Source organism: Coccinella septempunctata, chromosome 2, assembly GCF_907165205.1.
Source record: "Coccinella septempunctata chromosome 2, icCocSept1.1, whole genome shotgun sequence".
NCBI lineage: Eukaryota > Metazoa > Arthropoda > Insecta > Coleoptera > Coccinellidae > Coccinella > Coccinella septempunctata.
Window position 1 is genome coordinate 30240300 of NC_058190.1, and position 21559 is coordinate 30261858.

At 33.3% G+C, this 21559-nt stretch overlaps 1 protein-coding gene across 3 annotated transcripts in view; it reads left to right on the top strand.

Moving 5' to 3' along the window:
• Positions 1–21559, top strand: part of LOC123306882 (oxidative stress-induced growth inhibitor 1-like) — a 61908-nt gene that overhangs the window by 15386 nt on the left and 24963 nt on the right. Inside the window, exons 1-2 of one of the 3 annotated variants that reach the window (XM_044889065.1) lie at positions 6721–6867; positions 20761–20826. In XM_044889065.1, coding sequence (XP_044745000.1) covers positions 20775–20826 — 52 coding nt within the window. In that variant the 5' untranslated portion in view covers positions 6721–6867; positions 20761–20774. Of the gene's footprint in view, positions 1–6720; positions 6868–10172; positions 10309–20760; positions 20827–21559 lie in introns of those variants that run through there. The other 2 variants (XM_044889064.1, XM_044889063.1) reach the window with 2 other exon arrangements.

Here is a 21559-nt window from a genome sequence, read left to right on the forward strand (position 1 = left end):
TATAGATTTCACCGTGAAGGATAACATTAATGACTTAATTCTATATTTTAACTAGATTCTTCAAATGTTTGCTATAATTGTCCATCATCATAAGTCCCATTTTCATACCGCATATACGTTCACTCCAGTCGAGAGCTTTCATTTAAAAGCAAACTGAACTGAAGTGATCTGTAAATAAATAAGATATCGAATCGGAAAAATTTTTGTCTCGAGTTCCGGTGAACTTGTCCTGAAAAAAATTTCATCATTATTGCAGCATCAGAACAAGCGTGCTCGATAGATGATCATTTTGCATAGATTACCAGGTTAGTAATTGAAATTTTTAATCACCGAACGATTTAGTGTGTGCAAAAATTTTGACAAAGCTATCGCAAATTGATTGGATTTTGAAGATCATGTTGTCTCTAGCGCTCGTGGAAGGCGCAATTCAGGATTTTGGTGAAAATAGGTTTCTTCATATTTTTACCTGCAGGAACACCGAATGTTAAAAACGGACAACCTGTATACACGGTGAACAAGTTATCTCTGGCCAAGTTGTACTATGATTTTAATGGAAAAATGGTGAAACGTTACAAAATATTAGAACCTTAAATCACTTTACAGCGCAAACTTCTTTGTTGCAAATAGCATGTGATATTTTGCCAGAGACAATTTATACCCTGTATAAGTATTCTTGTATGTCATAACATGGGAAAATGTAGTTTTCATTATGCATAAATAGTCAGCCTTGTTTTCTATATTTGACCGATGAACCCTACGATTTTTACCTGCTCTATAATTCATTGGAATCCTGGAAACTATCATTATTCCCTCTAGGAGAGGATGTACTCGTACTCATCCAAGTCTACAGATTTATTTGCTTTTTCATATATCTTTTCGTTTGTATTATCAACTAATTCAGTTTACTTTACCCACCCGAAAATGCTATTGTTAATAGCTACACATGTGTAGTGGTGAAATAATTCATCCTAGTGAAAAACGAACAAAAGGATTTTCCCAAAATTTACCGGATCAATTCTTGACAGTATTGAATCTTCAACGGTTATCTACGCCTTTCTTTCATATGCGTAATTGTGGATATTTCAGAATATTAATTGGAAATCCATAAATAATTTTTAAAACTAGATCACATAATTATCATAACATATGAAAATTTTCAATGAGTTAAATGCTGTAATACTAATATCGCGAATATTTAGAGTGGGCTATCATCAGGTTAGAACAATTCCTTTTCACATTATGACATCAAAATTATTCCACTGTCATCTATATGAAGATGTCATCATTCATGATAACAGGATTATATAGTAGTAGGTATGTTAATGGAAATATGATTATGAGGAAATATTCCTTCTATATAGGTTATTTTCCATATTTCAGTCTGAAGATTCGTTGATAACAAAAATGGTTTGTTCATAGAGAAGAGATTTATCCACACGGCCTTGATTCGAATTGCGTACTTGAATTATTGGTTGAATTAGAATAATTCTAGAGTTCATACTGAGTTGTTCCATTAGGTCAATAACTTCGGTTGCTATGCAAATCATGATTAGGAATTCTTCCATTCAAATGAAGAAGTATTTAATGCGAATTTTTTCTTTGGTACATACTTTATTCATCAATTCTTCGGGTTCGTTGTTTAAGCTGTCTTTAACGTTGATCGATCACAATAAAAAAAAATAGGAGAAGGGGGACATTTTTTGATTCATCATATGATACAATTGACGAACTCTTGTTAGGAGGTGAAGAGGTCGAAGATATTTAAAACAGTTAATGGTTCCCACCCGTCAATGATATCACAATATGATAATTGAACGTGTTCCGATTGCTACAGAGCTGTTGATGAAAATTTCATTTTAATCGAAGATAATGCCCATCATCACCGTAATCGCATGAGAATTTGCAGGCCCCTGTGCAACTATATTCATTTGGGGCCCCTATGGGGTGGTTAAGGAAAGAGAGTGGGTTTGAATTGCAGAATATGAAAAATAAAAGGCGACTTTATTTACGCAGAAAAAAACCGAACATGCAAATAACAACAAGAAAAATAATGAAACAATGTTCTAAAAAAAAACAACTATTGAACTTAACAAAATACAGAAACAATTCAACTTTATAAAAAAAAAACGATTAAACTCAATGGAAAACTTAAATGATTGAACTTGATGAAAAACGAATCAAACTCAATAAGAAACAGAAACAATGAAACTGAAGAAAAAACGAAAAATAATTAAACTTAATGAAAACCACTAACCAAGACTGGTTTTATCATATAACTCGAAAAGTTTTTTCGATAGAGTCTATGGAAAAAAAAAGTGAAAAAAGGAATAAAAACTTTAGATACATGTACATGGAAAATATTCTGATAGCTACACTTACATTTGAAAATATGCTCTCAAGTTTTATTTCTTTCAGCTCGTTGAGCAGTTTGAGATGTTGAATCAATGTTGAACCAAAGTCGAAATTGCTATAATGAATTGATTCAAGATAAATGACTTCTTCTCTAAGTTCTTTGGCCAGATCATCCGAAGAGGAAGGCTGGAGTAATGCACATTTTTTTTTAAATTTCTTGTTCATCCAGATTTTTGTATTCCCATAAACTTTGAAGCTGTACGTTCAATTTTTGACATGTTTTGAATCTGAATGTTACTCCACCATCGATTTGTAAAAAAACATTTCTCCGAAACTGCTCTTCCTCTCTAGCTTCGCGATTTGTTTCTATTAATTTATTATCTACATTTTCTCCTTCTGCATGAGCATGAAGCATGAGCATGAGTCTTATTTTAATTCTTTTTATGGGGAATGTTGTTTCAGAGGAAGAATCTGACCAACTAATTTAGCTTCCTTGAGTAGTGTATCCCACTTCTTTCCGCAATTAATTTAGCTTCCTATCCCATTTCTTTCTCAGGTTAATCAGTTCTTGTAAAAGTTCTTCGATGTTTGCTACTTCAACATCTAGGGTTGAATCCTCGGTTGCATCCTTCATAATTTTAAAGCCTAAGCCTGATATTATGAGTAACTGTCTTGCAGTAGGTTAGGTAAGAGTAAGGTACATCAAAAATACTAATTTTTCAAGAAACAAAAATTCATTGGGCTCGATCTCGGGCCCCTGTGCATTTGCCCCCTTTGCCCCCCTCTAAAGACGGCCCTGGTCGAAGAAGATCTATGGGCCCTCTAAGCATTAGCGGATTTCTTGAATTCATTACATATTAACCAAAATGAAACAATATATTTTTATGTTCAACTTTGAATGTAAAAATAAATATGGAAGAAAAAATAGCATTTTTATGAATAATAAAGGAAAAATTTCTCGTTCTTAGCCCAGTGAGGGTTGGTAACTATGTAAGATTTGTTCTCTTTTGAGTCTTTTGGGCTGTTCTCCCAAAGTCTACCAAACGTAATACTTGTGAATTGTGTTGTTAATATTATAGTAGGTACCTACTACTGATAAGTTATGTAGTTTGAATTTTCGCGACAGTACCTGTTATTTCCTGAAAAATCTAAAAAAATTAGCCAAGCACCTTTGTTTTTGTGCTACATTTGTGACGTTTTTCGGAAAAAAACTTTCAAATTTTCCTTCATGTGATGAAAGTTATAAAAGAATCAGTAGATTGCTTGTAAATCAGAAAACAAAACAGCAGGCTCGAGGTTTAGACCGTTGAGGACCGCAACGTATTATCTGAAGCGAGGTTTACTAATGATGTTACCAAAAATAAGCTTTCATTCAGATGGTATTACAACCAAATGACGGTTCGTTCATGAGAATGATATTCAGTATGCCTACACGAATTACATTACGTATCGATTTTTCGGAATATGAGAAGGACTTTCGTGACAACAGTTAGAACAAGTGGGGTACACTGGCATGTTTTCATTCAGAAACAAAGAAAGTACTGGCCTAACATTTTTCCCAATTGTTTATTTTCAACGGCAGAAGATGGTACATATATGTATATAAAGTCTCGGAAACATACTTTTCCAAAAGTACTAGGCTGGCTCATTTTATACATTTAGTTAGTGTAATATCTTGAGATCCGTCCACAAAAAATTATTTTTCAACGGCACAAAGCAGCACAAACGTTAGCCAATTCAGCACAAAAAATATAGAAACATCTCGTACTACCACAAATGGACTACAGTTTCATTAGTTTCTCTCTAACAATGAAAATATGAAATAAGTTTAGAATATGCTGTTCTCTATCCGGAATTGACATTTTGATATCCGGAGAAGTGAAAATAAAAATATGGTTTTTGAAATGTAAAAAAGATGCCCCGAAAACAGTGTAGCATTTGGTGACGTTTGTAAAAATGTGTGCTGACAATTTTTCTGATTTATAGTGTGAAGAACACGTGAAAAAAGTTTTGATGCGAGTATGCACCCGCTGGCATATTTAAGATAAGTTTATCTCTTTTGATACGATTGAATTTGTGACTACTTTTCTTGTTCCTGACATCATAAAGTCATCATTCCTTACTTAAAATTACACTTATGATTTTTTTTAAAGCAAACACTGCCTCTAAATGTTGACGACTACCTTCCCTGTACCAACTGGCTTGTCTTTTCGGACAAGGGCGTAGACGTGGGATATGCAGATTATTATTTGAAAAAATTTTCAGCTATCAAAAATATTGACCTGAAATTTTGTTTGGCCCAGACCCTTCAGCATCCTCTGAGCTTCGGGTCCTTCTGCCAATATTTTTGAAATAAATTGTTGGAAAGTCAGTGAACCCTACAAATTGTTGGGCAGTATTTTTGAACGAACGAGCATAGCCCCTCGACTGTATGTGAGGTGTACCTGAAACTGACCATTAAAAAATTTTGTAGGTTCATTAAAATAGCTCAATATTTTTGCTAGTGTGACTCTCAACAGGTGCGGAAGTGTTGGAAGTATTCCATTAACTATTTCACGAACGCCAGACAGACTGTGGCGCTGATTCATTACCAGAACTATCGAGCGCGTTTGTTAATAGGCATTTTGTCCATATTTCCATTCACTTGCCAAGAGGAATTTTCCAATGTTTACCTTACTTTTATTACTGACCGTTCCTGAAATTTGTATAACTTATCGCTTTGTTATTGAAACAACTGTCTCCAACAATTTTAATTCATTCAATATCAGTTGTTCATCCCATCTTTCAGTGTAGATTAGTCTACCTCGAGAAATATAATTTCATTATATGATTTTCAGCCTTTTCGTCGTATCATTACTTCCGATAAAAAACATTCGGTATCTAGCATCTCTGAAAATTGTCCTCAACTTTAGTATGAACATTGAAGGGACTTTTCGGATAAAACATTTTTTTTTGTAAAACTGGTGGTGGGTGTAGATCACTTTATTCTCGACAGGATATTTTCTGAAAGTATCTCTCAACTATCCTCATATATTCATCGAATTGCACACCAATTTCAATCCATGAAATTTCAATTGGGAGGAGGAGTAATGTTTTTCCAAGCATGTTAAAGAATAACTGAATTTAATCTTTTTCTGAGGTTGAATATAACGAAAACAAACGTACAATAAATCCCGAAAAGTTAACAACTTTAGCTTTCAGTCATAAAAACCTTTCTTCCTACATACATAATATAATATTTTGGTAGAACCCCTGTCTGAAATCTCATGAAAGTATAATATATGTTACAATATAGCCTACATAAGTAGATATATTCTTTAAATATGTATTAAATTTTTTGCTTATTATCATTTTTGGACCAGGCTAAACTATCTACATTCTACACCAGTGCAGGCACATGCTATAGCTATACACAGATTTTTTTCATTCAATTTTCTCCGCGATAATGTAGGATAATGGTAACTCTTGTACCTTCCAAACAAGGAAGAGGAGGTAGTAGAAAATAATGTTTTTTAAAGTCACTTTCCTTTTTGAATCTACAAGTCATAGGAAAGGTTTCATTGTTCTTTTCTCTTGAAAATTGTTCACATACACCATCAGGTAATTCATATCATTTTATACAACTTTGAGCAGATGCACTCCGAGGTAATAGCATTGATGTATCTCTCCATTTTGAATGTAATCAACAAGTTCTTTCTTTGTTTTTCAAGTAAACGTATTGACCTTTTCCTTCAAAACACCAAGGGAAAATAACTAACCGAGATGAGTTCAGGGGTTAGCGTAAAGTGTTCAAGGTAAAGGCAAAGGGACCAGTCCCCAACGAACTATCATCTCTGTGAAAATCTGTTGCAGAAATGGATATAATTTTGTCTGTGGCTCGTAATTCTGAAAGACTTTTCGTTTGTAAAAAAAAATAAAAATAAAATAATTGCAATATATGCAACAACTAGGAAAGATATTACCATATAATTTTTATTAGTAAAATTGGATCTTCTATCCATATGGAAAATACTTGGACTTAAGGATATCGAAAATACCTAAATACGAGATTTTAATAAACGCCCAAAGCTCATTGCAGCACCAAATCTTTTCAATTCTTCGAATATTACCGAAAAAAATGTTTCGAGTTGTTCTTTGAATGATTGTGATTACGAAAAAACCAACATAAAAGTTTTTCAAAGAGGGGGAAATTGAAAAAATTTTACCGAAAATGGTCAGTGAAACACTACAAAAGATATTTTGGATTGTAAATTGCGATTGAACTGTAGATTTTCACTGACTATAATTCCATTTGAAAATACTCATCTCGAAAACTATGGGAGTTAGAAATTTATGGTTCATTCATTTCGACATGTGCTCCTAAATTTCAGATCAGTCATTTTCACTGTCATTTTCATCTATAACCTATTTGTGTTTTTCATATCATATCAGTTTTTTGTGTCGTGCTTAAATCGGGTATTAGTTGGTTCGAAAACTACTCTATCGTATACAGCCAGTAATGGATCTCATCTTCAGGTAGGTAACCTAATTTGTACATAGTGGAATGTTAATTTTGGGGAATCTCCTTGACATCACCTATCAAAACTAATGGATGGAAATTTTCTTCTTATGTGTTTTTGAATCCCGATGTAGGAGATTTTCATTACTTTGATCGATTAATAAGTTGGCATTCTAAATATCTTATCGAACTCGATTACCTGGATATTGTTACATATTCATTGAGCAAAGTTAACCCTTAATAACCTGAGTTATGATCACTATTCTAATTGAATAAATATTCTTTATAGAGTGTACAAGACAAAAACAACTCAATTTCTGTTTGAAAATTGTATAGTTTTTGTTTGAGAAAAATGGTGTTACATATATGTAACGCTAATAGCTACAGTTACTGAGAAATAAAATAGATTTTCCAGTGAAATTTGCGTTACATATGTGTAACACTAGGTTATTATGGGTTAAAGTGAATCATCATTATTAGTTTGGGAGCCGACGATGCTAAATCGGGATTTACTCGAGCGTCGTGGAGACCTAGTGGATTTTGAAGATTAGATGGTAGAAAGAAAATTCAGCGGTGGGGAAAGCGTCTGCAGGTTTACAAAGATGTAAAAAAAAATCGTCAGGTGTACCTACTCGGACGTGTCAGATTAAGATACTGTATATGTGTCTCTGATAATTCATAATAATCTGACAGTTTGCGTGGTGGGACTGACCGTACAGAAGAGTTGAAAATGGTAAAATTTTTTTCGAGCGTGTCAGATTTTTTGAGGATATGTTAATTGGACCCAAAGCAAGCTACTTTTCAAAAAACTGACAATTCGGACGTGATGCAAGGTCCCAGCGGTCCTTTGAAGATGCAAAAGAAATTGTTACTTGTACAAAATGGGCAAAATTTACAACTTTTCAACCCAACGAGATAGAAAAAAATTAAAGACCATTCATGTCTGCTTTTTTTCGAGAAACTAATAATGCCATCAACTGCATTTTGTTTTTGAGTTATAGGTCAAAATTTAAATTTGGGCGATTTCAACTTTGGTCATTATCTCCGTTTCTGTTTGTGCTAGGATGTTGAAATGAAGACATTATCCGGACATTTTTTTTATAGCAATCCAGTGGCGTACTATGATTTTTTCCTAGAGGTTTATTTGCTGAGCTATAACATAAAGTTGTGCTTTTCTTATGAAAACAGTAGTTTAGAATAGAATAAAATAGAAATTTATTTAATTTCTACAATTATTGTAAACCAATAATGAGAAACAAGTCAAATGTTACATTTTTACTTGGAATTATCTTTGCATCCTTGATAGAATTCCTGCAGACAGTATGGTTCCATATTCACCAAAAAATGGTATATTTCTGTCTTCAAGATTTTTACATCTTTTATGTAGCGAAATTTTCTCGGCAAGGCATTGAAAACCTTAATGCACATGTATCTTGTGTTATTCTGTGCTAGGGTTAGTTTTTGCTTTGGGTGGATATAGGGGTCCATTTTTCTGGTGTTGTTTTGGTTGAGAAACTGTTCAAATAATTCGCTGTGCGTTCTCAGAAAGATGACACACCTCAACACATATAGTCCTGTCAGTGTCAGTAGATTGTTTCTCTTGAGAACTCCTCTACAGGTCTCTCTATATTTCATCCGATATATTACTCGTATAGCTCGCTTTTGAGATTTAAAAATACATCTTTATGTTATAGCTCAGCAAGTATACCTGTTGGAAAAAATCATAGTACGCCACTGGATTGCTATAAAAAAAGTGTCTGTATAATGTCTTCATTTCAACATCCTAGCTTAAACATCAGAAACGGATATAATGACCAAAGTTTAAATTTTAATTTTGACCTATAACTCGAAAACAAAAGAAGATAGAGTAATGCAGTTGATGGCATCATTAGTTTCTCGAAAAAAGATTGTGATTATGGCGAATTTTGAGTGTGTCGTCGTGCTGAAACTATCAGATTATATTTTTCACCTTATTCTTAAATCAGCTTCAAATTAAAAAATAGCCACCCCGCTGGAGAATGTACACATGACGTTTTTTTTGCAACTTTGGCGCCCTCCCACACATTTTCGTCACTCTTAAATTGTCAGATTAAGAGAATGTATACTTTTCAACATGTAATTAACCACATATATCTTAATCTGACACGCTCGAGTTTGTACAATGATCGTTTTTTTTACTATTCTGACAGGCTGTCCTAGACAATTCTCCCTATATACAGGTCTAATTTTTGGTAGAGGTACTCTACACGGTCCAAGGGCCCCTTATATTAGTCTGACACGCTCGAGTAAATACCGAATTTCCCTCTTGGGCTCCCCAACTATATGATAGTGTGACTAAGTGGTAACACGTAGTGAACCTCCATTTAGGTTCTTTCTAAAAAGCGTAATAGTTATTTGAAATTCCAATTACAAAGGGAGGTTCTTACCCTGAACAATTTAAATGAGTATTAATGGGTCCGGCCCTGAAAGTCAGAAATTAATTTTTATAGACAATCCGCACTCAACTAGTGTGTCTATCTCTGATAAGAGTATAAACTGTTACTCCCGAGACACCCTGTAAAAATTTTGCCGTTTTCGGGAAAACTGGAGAAAAAATGGAAATATTCCCAATGCGATTCAATTCTAAATATAAAGTCGCATTTAAACAATCAACTTTTTTGACAAACGACTTTTCTGCTATAACTTACAATCTCCATGTTCGATAGTTTTTCCGATAGAATTTTTGGATAGCTCGTAAAATAAACTACTGATGGTTCACATGTTAATTTTGTTCAGTGCATGAAACGCACTGATTTGTCGATTTTTGTGTCTTGTTTCATTAATTCATCTCCAGAAGTTTCTAAGAAGCATCCTCCACCGAAAAGAGATGGGGGAGGTCATTTTATTGATTAGTGACCGCTCTCGTTATGTGCTTTGCAAATTATCATATTGAATTCATGATCCAATGATATCATTGATGTGATTACGCAATATTTTGCAACTTTTACTTCAAACACTTCGATGCTTTCTTTTTTTTTTCATTTTGATGGTTGAATATTTGTACGGCGCACTGAATAAGTAGGAAAACAGTATAGAAAAGATAATAAGGTAGTTTGCACGCCAAATGACCAAAAAATTCCATTCACATTTTTCACATCTGAAAAAAAAAAATTCCGTAATCAACAATATTGAGGACCTGCCCAATCTCCGATGACGACGTTATTAATTCTATTTCATTTTCACACCTATCTCGGAAATAAAAAATGAAATCTTTTATTTGACCCTATGGGAACATCTAGAATCAGCAGGAGATATCATGTTAGTAAACAATCTGAATCTTGTGATAAATAATCGCGGGGTATCTTCTATCATTCCAGTTTCGCGTTAGTCTCTTTTGATTAATCATCTAGTAGTTATCAGTGCTTTGAGTTGGCTGTTTGAGGATTACCCCGTTTCTCCTTTAAATTGTTACATCAGAAGTGAGTTCATTTCTTTAATTTCATACATAAATTAGTCATGATAGTTGATTCGAAATTTGTGTTTAGAAAATATCAAATGCCTATAGAAATTGATGTAAAAATCAGGTGGTGTGTCTTATTGAGTTGTAATTTGATGATACCGCCACGTACAATAGGAAAAGAAGCCTTATTCGTTTCATTAAACAGCATTTCTCCTTTTTTTTATCAAAATATCATAAGCCTTTTCATTTCACGTCGAATGAAGCACTTTTAGAATTAATGTCGAATTTATCGAAATATGTCACATTTTCTAACAAAATTGGTGATACCAAAATTAAATTAAAAATAAAATTAATAGTGTTTTTCTGAAGATATCTGGTTTTCTCTGTTTAGAAGAAAGAAATGAAAAAATCTCTCACAATAGCAGCAGTTTTTGAGCAATGTCTGATGAACATTTCTTTTAATTCTCGTGTCAGTGAAATATCTCGCTTTTCTGAAATGGCAACGCCAGTTTTTCATTATGCCATATAACCAAAAATAAAATTTTGTCCATTTTTATACATATTTAATTTGAAATATGGCTTACTGGGGGTTCTTAACGAATTTATTTTTTTTTCTTCCCTGACTGGTCATACATTGTTTAAATGTCTCACAGGATCAATAAATCATTATTATTGTTACAAAAATTATGTTTTACCTTGGTCTGGCTGATTTCGACGAAAAGGTTCGGTCAATTTTGAAAACAATTTGTATAATTCCTAATGATTCCTATAGGCGATTTTCAGAATGAATTACTATATATAGGTAGTAATAATATGTATATAAAAATAGTAATAAAATACTCGTATATCGAAATTAACATGACAATTGTTCGGTTATCAAGGATCCTCATCGTTCAAAGGTTAACTAATTTCGATAATGATATGAAAAGCTTTTATTTCCTCTAGTTACCATCTGAATTTTGAAAATGAACTATGACTATGGGTTATATAACCTTAGAAAAAAATCATTTATCGAACTTACATAAATGAAAATATTATTATAATTATTTCTTGCTTGCTATGGGATTTTTGGGGAATATGTATTTCTGCTATTAGAAAATCTTAATATTCCTGCAATTAAAGATCTACAGAGTGAGTATAAAGTAACGCACTAATACATTTCCTATTTACTGTTTTCTATAAAACTACTCAAATAGGTCAAATTTTAATTTGAATTATATCAATATCATAATAAATAATATTTTATTTGAATTTCATGTATATTTGAGGAGTTTGTCATGCATGCTCTAAGAGGGGCGAAGGGTTTTTTAAATGGCGATCCTACCTTTTTGTGCCAGAAATGAATAGACTTTTTTGCTGAAGACAATTAAGTAATTGATGGTTTTTTATCATCAACACTGTTCTTCTTTCATGGATAAAAAAGTTAAACTAATTCCAATTTTCAATTTGTTCACGTATTGTGAGGTCAATCACAAATACTCACAGTGTTCTTATTCTCTCTGACCAATATCATTCTTCGAAATTCAAATAAGAAAATAAAAAATCCCCTAATTAATCCATCTGCTGGACGCAAGCTGACCTACATTTCTACAAGCAAAACGAAACTTTTATTTTAGATAATTCATAAATGAGTACCTTAATCAAAGACATGTTTCTGATATCACTTCAGAAACATCTCGTTAACATCACTCATTAAACTTTTATTAAAAGTAAGAGCAAAAATTCTAATCAACAAGATTCCAATCATTGCACTGAAAAAAGGGGTCCTCAGCAACAAAAAGGCAATTTTTTGCCATGGTAGAGGTTGGATGACGAACATTATACATAAAAAGTTATGTTATTTAAAATGTGTACAAAATAATAAATACTGAGGATATGAATATTGTGCATTAGTTTTTACACACTCTGTATATTGAAGATGTGTTTCATCTTCCAATATCCTTCCTTATTTTTATGTTTCTTTTTTCTTTCATTTGCTATTATTCAAAATGAATTCCTAAAAGTCGAAATATATTTGTTTCATTGATTAGACCGAAAGGCTGAATTCTGCTTGTTATCATTCAATTTGAAAGTTAAAATTGAATTGAATTCACTCATACTCACAAGAAGTGTTCGAAGTCGAAATTGATAACAATAATTATTACTTATTATATCCGTGGAATCAACTCATTACCATAAATAAATCGCAAGTCATTTTACCAATAACCTAGTCGGATATTCTTCACTGATGTGAAAATTGGTGTGGCATTTAAAATCTTCATAATTTCCATCATTATTCAGCATAAATTATTCAGCGGCATGTTAGAACATATACATAACTTATCTGATTACATATTACTGTTCGGGCTATTTTTAATCGCCTCAAATAAAAGCGTGATATAGTACCTTGATAATTGAAAGATAAGTACATAGCGATGCGTTGCGTCGGTGTAAATAACCGTGAGTAAATATTTTCATTGAGTAAAATGATCGATAGGTACATATGTAGATTTGATGGGATACGGTGGCTCTATACTCGGCGTGAAAATGTAAATTCCTTAATCATAGGGATGCGTTTATATATCTTGATGTGACAGTCAATAACGGAAACAATAAAAAAAATTTGCCATAGAATGCGTGAAATTCCATTTTTAAAAAACTGGTATTTCTTTGGGTCATGATGGTTCATGCAAAGTTATAAACTCAAATGGAAACCCGTATTTTTTACTACTCATATCAATTCGAAAAAACATGATATGTGTCAGGGATATCGAATAGCTTTTGAATAATTCGTAGAAGTTTATGTTTTTTATGTTTCCTCGGTGTATTTCTTTTCTGTTGAAATCATCCCAATTTTCTCTCCAATCATCATTACGATTTACCGATCGTATAGGGTAGATTCAAGCTTCAAATAAATGCTTAATTCAGTGAGTGACCTGGTGCAGTCCAATACAGGGTCATTCCTTTTGAGATCACTTTGACATGACGTGGGACCACGTCATAATTCGCATGATTCAAAAATCTAAAGGAGCCTACAGATTACTCTGACGTGACGTGGGCCCAAGTCATAATGCGCATGATGCAATAATCTAACATAGAGGTTGCGAGGAAGCTTTCGAATAGATCTGACGAGACGTTGATCGTGTATTTCTACGCATTGAACTCTAAAAGGACTGGAATGGCAATCTCGATGCAGGCAAACTGAGGAAGACTGAAAGGGAAGATGTAGAGCACTCCATCTGTCTCTGCGCTCTGTCAATTGGTTAATAACGATGTAAACAAAAACAACTCGGGGTGTTGAAGTGAGACGACTGCTGCGTCCGACGTCTGATGCGGTTATTCGATTGGTTGCCGAACCATTAGAAAGAGATGGGTTGCTCTACATCTTCGGTACCTAAGAGGCCCTTCCAGTTCTTTTAGAGTTCAATGTTTCTACGTCAAGTCAAAACAATTTGAACGAATCCGCGCAAACTCTTATGTTAGATCAGAGTCTCTGGTTAGATTATTGAAACATGCGCATTATAACGTGGGCTCATTTCACGTCAGAGTAATCTATAGGCACCTTAATATTAGGGTTTTGCGCGGCAGCGTTTAAACTGTTCTGATGTTCGTGGGAATGCACGTCAAGTATCTCTTATGTTTTGTTAGAATGCTCGTAACGCTAAAACAACACAATCCGAAATTCCTATCAGCATCATTTATAAAATTTTTCGGGTTCATCAGGAAGTATATTTATATGACACTGTGTTTCTTGTATTTCTTATTGTCGTTATTTTTCTCCTCCACAGCATTTTTCTGTATCCGAATGGTTTGTTATGAATAGATTAACATTTTCCATGATACTCATTGTTTTATTGATGGCGTCTCCGTATGATCATAGTCGATCAGGAAATGAAGAGTCAGATCAATGAAGAGTCTATAATTGTTCTATCAACAATTCTCTTACACTCGTCATGAATGAGAATGAGTAATCATTTTTCGTGATGTTGCCAAATATGCAATATTTGTCTAAAAGCTCATATATTTCTGGAAAGCTTTCGAATATCAGTGGGGTCATGACCTAACGCACATCAGAATTCGATGACAATAAAAAAATTATTGAGCATGCCCTTTGAAAAAATGAGGTTGACAGCTACTTCCGGTATAACCGGAATCGACAAAAAATCGAAAATATTTTAGATTTTCCTGTCATTTCGGAAAACATACTGAAAATGAGGATATCTCCGTATAATTTTTGGCGAAGGTAAAAATAAGTGACCCTGACAGTAATGGCAAATGTGTAAAACCAAGTAAATATCTCCGGAACTGTTAAAGATATCGCGATGAAATTTGGGAAGTAGATAATAGTAAATTCCATATTTGATCTGAAATTTGTTATCGATTTTGAACTTCCGGTTTAACCGGAAGTAAAGCCCATTCTATAATTTGCGATGAAACGTGTGTACCTATATTCTTCATTTCAATGTCATGTGAGATATCATAAAAAAATCCTTCATCCTGCCCATTTTCAAGAAGAAAAGGTGAATATTCAAAACATTATGTAATTAATATCTCGGTTTCGAATAAAAAATGTGGAACCTTCATTTTTGTACCATAATGAAGTGGTTTATTCGACACTAGAATAATGTAAAGGGTGTTCCATGACAAAGTTAAAAATCGACATTTATGTTCAGAATTGTGAAAAAAATTAGAACAAACACTATGTGTATTTGTGCTAATTCGACATAATTTACCCAGTTCAAAATTGTAAAAAAAAAATAGAACAAATACTAAGTATGTGTATTTGTTCTAATTCGACATAATTCACCTAGCTCTTTATAAATATACAGGGTCTTTCACGAGGAACCTCACCCATATTTATACGGAAAACTACTGAACGTATTTTCATGAAATTCAGCACTTATAAGTATTTCACGATGCTGATGAAATCTAAAATATTTTCATGAGCACCTCAGGTTTTTCCGGAAATGACGTCAACTTCCGTTTTTCAAATTAGAACACCATTTTTTTATTGCAGACATAGATTCCTTAGAAAATTTCAAGTTATTTTGATGTAACATTTTTCAGTTTTGGTTGGAAAATTCTCTCTGAGCGGGAAAATTCGAAAAAAAATCGAAAATAGAGCTCCGCTGAAACAAGAATAACTTCGAGGTTTTTGGATGGAAAATTTTCATTTTTGGGATTTTTCAAGATGTAAGATTGATGTATCCACTTTGAGAATCGAAATCGCGATTCATTATACAGGGGGTGAAAAAATCGCTTTCAAAGTTAGGGATGACAAAATCGTGAAAAATCAATTTTTTCAAATTAGAACCCCATTTTTTTATGGCAGATATTGAATCTACGTTAAAAAATAATGTGAGTGTTTGCATCACACCCTTGCCCTAAAATGGATATTTTCTGAGTTATTCACAAAAAACTGTTTTTCGTCTTGAATTTTCAGCTATTTCTTTTCCCTTCACGCCAAAAAGATGAAATTTTCAGGAACTGTTATTTGAGCCTTGCTGTAGATTTTTCACCCCTTCTTGAAACCGACTTCAAGTTACAATTAGGAGAACCATGGCAAACTCTCGCAGTTATAACTAGAGAAGATGCTCAAAGTTTTGACCGTTAATTTCTAGACATTTATTTATACGTCTCAGGAATGCTTCGTGCGTTGCTCTTCTTATTTCATCGGGAGGAAGAGATCTGCAAAAGTGTTTAAAAACCAAATTGAGTTTCAACACTATGAATCTAATAATCTATACAAACCTGAACGCATTTCTGACTCGTTCTATGCAGTCCTCTTTATCAGTCAGGGGAGTTGAGTAGACAATATTTTTTATCCTACCCCAAACATAATAGTCTAAAGGAGTTAAATCGGGAGAACGTGGTGGCCAAAGATGTGGACCATTGTTCGCCAACCATCGATCTTCAAATAGCCTGTAGAGGATATTTGACACATTGAGTGAATTGTGTGGAGGCGCGCCATCTTGTTGATACCATAAGTCATTATGGTTCTGTACTAGTGGCTCAATTGTTTGAGTCAATATGTCAGAATATCTATCTCCTAAGGGAGAACATTCTTCAAATAATGCAAACATGTTTAGTGTTCTATCTTACCAGTTAAAGTCCCATCATAAATGTGAACATCGAGAATTGCATTATTTTTGATGGCGCAAAAAACATTGAAACTCCAGGTCTCTTGAAAGTTCCATTGTCTGAAGTGGTGGTTGTTCTCTTCATCCCAATAATGACTGTTATGCCTATTGAAAGAACCATTCTTCGTGAATTTAGATTCATCTGTCCAAATTATACAGTCCAAAAAGTTTTCATTCTCTTGAAATCGAATCATCATAGCTTCGCAAAACTCTGTTCTCCTGACGAAATCAGTTTCCTTCAAATGCTGTACCCTATTGAATTTATATGGGTGCATTTTATGTTTTTTTAATATTCTCCAAACACTCGATTGAGATAATCCCTGATCAATCTCGGCATCTTTGAGAGAATTTTGAGGATTCACACGAAAATATGCAAGAACTCTAATTTCGTTGTTCTCATCTTCTACTACACTTTTTTCTCTGTGTATAGTTTTCTTAACGAAAGATCCGACATTTCTCAAGTTTGTCATGGTTCTGTTAATGGTATCTCTCGTTGGTCTGGGTCGGTCAGGAAACCTCTCAATGAACAGTCGAATCGTTCTATCTACAACTTTATTACATTCTCCATGAAGTAGAATGAGATTTAAATAATCTTCATTGGTAAAATTAGGCATAGTGATCGATTTTATAACTTAATACGAATTATCACCAAATTAATAGTAAACACAAAATGCTTCTGAATAAAGAGGAATTTGGCAGATGTAATTAATGATATCTATCATTAAAAAAAAGAATGTTAAACATGGTAAGTTTTTGCATATGGTTCATAAGGAATTATTTATTTATCACTGGAGAGAAAACCGATGGCCGATTAGTTGAAACAAAGAGGTTTCCGATACACATTCGAATCAAAATTCGCCATCTATTTAGGAACAACCTGTAACTTTTTTCTCTTGCATATAAGGGTAGTAAAATCTAAAACATGGTATAAGTAACAGTTCCTGAAAATTTCATCTTTTTGGCGTGAAGGGAAAAGAAATAGCTGAAAATTCAAGACGAAAAACAGTTTTTTGTGAATAACTCAGAAAATATCCACTTTAGGGCAAGGGTGTGATGCATACACTCACATTATTTTTGAACGTAGATTCAATATCTGCCATAAAAAAATGGGGTTCTAATTTGAAAAAATTGATTTTTCACGATTTTGTCATCCCTAACTTTGAAAGCGATTTTTTCACCCCCTGTATAATGAATCGCGATTTCGATTCTTAAAGTGGATACATCAATCTTACATCTTGAAAAATCCCAAAAATGAAAATTTTCCATCCAAAAACCTCGAAGTTATTCTTGTTTCAGCGGAGCTTTATTTTCGATTTTATTTTCGAATTTTCCCGCTCAGAGAGAATTTTCCAACCAAAACTGAAAAATGTTACATCAAAATAACTTGAAATTTTCTAAGGAATCTATTTCTGCAATAAAAAAATGGTGTTCTAATTTGAAAAACGGAAGTTGACGTCATTTCCGGAAAAACCGGAGGTGCTCATGCCTTGAAAATATTTAAGATTTCATCAGCATCGTGAAATACTTATAAGTGCTGAATTTCATGAAAATACGTTCTGTAGTTTCCCGTATAAATATGGGAGAGGCTCCTCCTGAAAGACGCTGTATAGGTGCTTATGATGCCTCTACCATTTCAACATTTGAGTGAAGTTGTTGCGTACGGTATTTTTAGTTGAGATGAAGCGAAACACCGGAAAATCCGAATATTTTCTTATTTTAACTTGATATATGTATATACTTTCATTATATCGAACGACTAACAGCTGAAATTACATACGCCTACACCGCAAGCAGCTTATGACATTGACATTGATCTTCGTGCTCAATGACTTCAATATAAGTTTCTTTGATTGTGCTTCAAGGGTAAGGAATAATTTGAGACGCACTTTTGAATATTCCAACTATTTTGATGCGTATTTTGCAGTAGGCACCTACCTACTTTTAGGATTTCAGCCTAAATTTTACGCGCCTTCTTTTAAACTGAATCATGTGCAATGCTTGCATGATTATGTTCCTCCTGGGACTTTTTATGAAAATTTTGAAACCATTGATCAGCTTTCATCATATTTTTATTATTTTCATATTTCAAATACATACTTGGACTGGTTTATGCTGGCCGGTAACCTATTCCCTAATCCCTAATAATGTAACTTTTGTAGTAAACTTGAAATTGTTAAGTTTTTGCATGTACAACTGTTACTTCTGTCTTTGGACTGGCCAGACACCGCTGCTCTCCTCACTACGTTAGGTTTTCGATAAAACTTAAAAAATATCAATCAGTAGGTTTAAATAATTGTCATCAGAAAAAAAATTGAATCAAAATTCAATGAGTGCATCCCTATAAAAAAAGGGTTTGTTTAGCGCCCTATCTACTACCAAATTATCCTCAGCCTCAAAGGGTCTCCCTATTTCTACAACAAAAATGTTAGAGATGCTATTTAAAAAACTCTACTTCCCTCCACCTCTCATAGAGGCCATAGAGGGACATGACATACATGAAAAGTTGCTTGATTTGAAATAGAAACTGATATGTTCTAGTGTTTTTCTACAATATACTAAATACGAAATTTAAATTTTGTGCCATAACTCTTAATTGAAAAAGTAGCAATTTAGAATCATTAAACGGATGCATCTAGCTAGAACCTTTGAGTTAATACTCAATGGTAGAACATATTTTGTCGTAAGAATGACATTCTGAATACTCATATCTATACTCCATTCACTTTTATTTTAGCACTCGGTTGGCCATGGAAATTTGACACATTTACATCTGTATAGTACGAAAATGTGGGGTTATGACGCTTGTCAAAATATTTTTGTGTTTTGAATCAACGCTATGTTGCCGGTTTTACCTGAAAGTTTCTGTTATTACGTTTTTTATCACAATGTCGAATCTCTTCGGAAAATATGTGACGAGCATAATTGAAGTTTATACAAACTGATTGAAGGCATACCAAATCCAGTTATTTGCATGGAAAATACAAGAGATCAGTATAATATCATAATATACACTAGATTGAGGAGAGTTAATGTTCGTTATCTTCTTTGACTAAAGTTTGAATACGTTACATCAGTTGTAGATTTCAAAAATATTAACCCGAAGATGAGATACATATGATGCAGTGGTTGAGAATGGGTATCTCCCGAAGGAATTAAAAGATAATTACAAGAATGTTAAATTCTTCAACAAAAATCATCTTGCATCAATATAAGCAAAAGGAATTAAAGGAAGTTTCAAGTCAAGATGAACTTCACCTTTGAACAAAAATTTCACATGAATAAACAATCAACAGGACAACTGGCGCGTATTTGTGGCTGTTCATCTTAATATATTGATATAATAATAATAATTAGGTATTTATTGGTACCTTGAGACATTTGCAATGTATAGGACAAGTCAAATGAAAAATAGAAAAATCAATTTTCGGGAACTTATTCTACGATGACATGCATCGAAAATCCTGTAGTAAACTTTTCGCATTAATTCACTTAAACATAAAATTCTCAAATGCCACTACTTTTTTGGGTCTCCCAATAGAAGGAAATTCTTTGTTATCCTCTTCATTCACAATATTTCTGATTGTGGAAATATTCAGCTGAAAACTGAAATATACGTCGTTTAAATTCAGATGAAACATTATAATTATAAATTCTCTTACATTGCATATGTTCGCTACCGTCGGACGTATTGTGGATTTTAGAATATCAGGGTATAACTATTTGAATGAGCGGACCTGGATCTTCCTGAAACCCTGTCTATTTTCTCAATCAATTTCGGCATTTTCGTAATAAAAATTGATATTAGTCGTGGCAACGGCGTTATGACATTAACGACATTTCATGAGTTCCAACCTTACTCCGTTCTAGTTACAAAAACTTGAGAAAATTATTTCATGGCCAACCGACTGCTGAATTAAATGTGAATGGAGTATAGTTGCATTTTCGATTAAGTAATCGGTATTTGTATCCTTCAATTAAGCGTTGATTCTCTAACCAAATTTTGTGAAACCGAACATTATTTCCCAAGATTATGTAAAAAAAAAATTTGTTATCACTAAGAGATACCCGGAGGGGGTATGCAGATAACGAAACATCGAAGGAATTTTTCCTCGCTTTTCTATATCAATGAGATTAATCCGTTTCATTATTTTTCTTGCAAACCAGAACTTACATTATATATTTATATACTTAGCGATGGTATACACTGGTTTGTGTTTCACAGAAAACGATTTAAATTATTTTACGAATTGAAACAATTAATATAAACTTGTAGTACCTAGTCTTCTAGGATATCTCTCAACGTCTCATTATTCAAGACAAGGTGATTATTCTAATCTCTTATCGCTTTTCAGACACTGGCCTTAAAATGAAATCAGAATTCCAGCAAGAAACGATACACAAAGAAGTTGTTGTTATTGGTAAGTTTTCTTTATCTATCGAGTAATTAGATAGTTTTGGAGTTACTCAAGTGCAACGGTTTTTTGCTACAAGAAATAATGATAAGATTAACCATGCGAAAATTCAAAGAGTAATATTCAAGTTGTTGAATGAGTAGTAGCATTTGAAACATGCACTAATCTGTGTCAATGTTATTGGATTTATTCGGTAGTTGAATAAATACTGCATCGATCTTCGACACAGAACACATTGTAGATCAAGATTTCCTCAACTAATTGATTATCAAACTGCTAGTCTTTCTTGTATCAATTGACGCATTCTCGTACCAAGAATAGTAGTTCGAGGGCCTGTATAGTGGAAATAATGTTTCAGTAAGAAATGCAGCCAGTTTCCGACACTGAACATTTGAATGATATAGAAAAACTAAAGTACTTTATCATTCTCAACATAGTTATACATTTTCATAAAAAGCTATTTCATTTTCGTCGAGGTGGGAATTGTGTTGCTCTGACGAGGTCGAATGAGTCCGAAACCATGTTCATATCTACTCTTTCTCGACGAAATGGTTTATATATATTGAGTAATGGTGGTTTGCTAGTTGGATTTGATTTTATATCAGTGTGTGCTATGTATCTGAATTAATTTCGTTTATTATTCTCTTGCCAGAAGGCGAAATCGATTTATAACTTCTCCATAACGTTCAAATGAAAAAACAGTGTGCGTTCACAGACACACAATAATCGTGTGACAAAA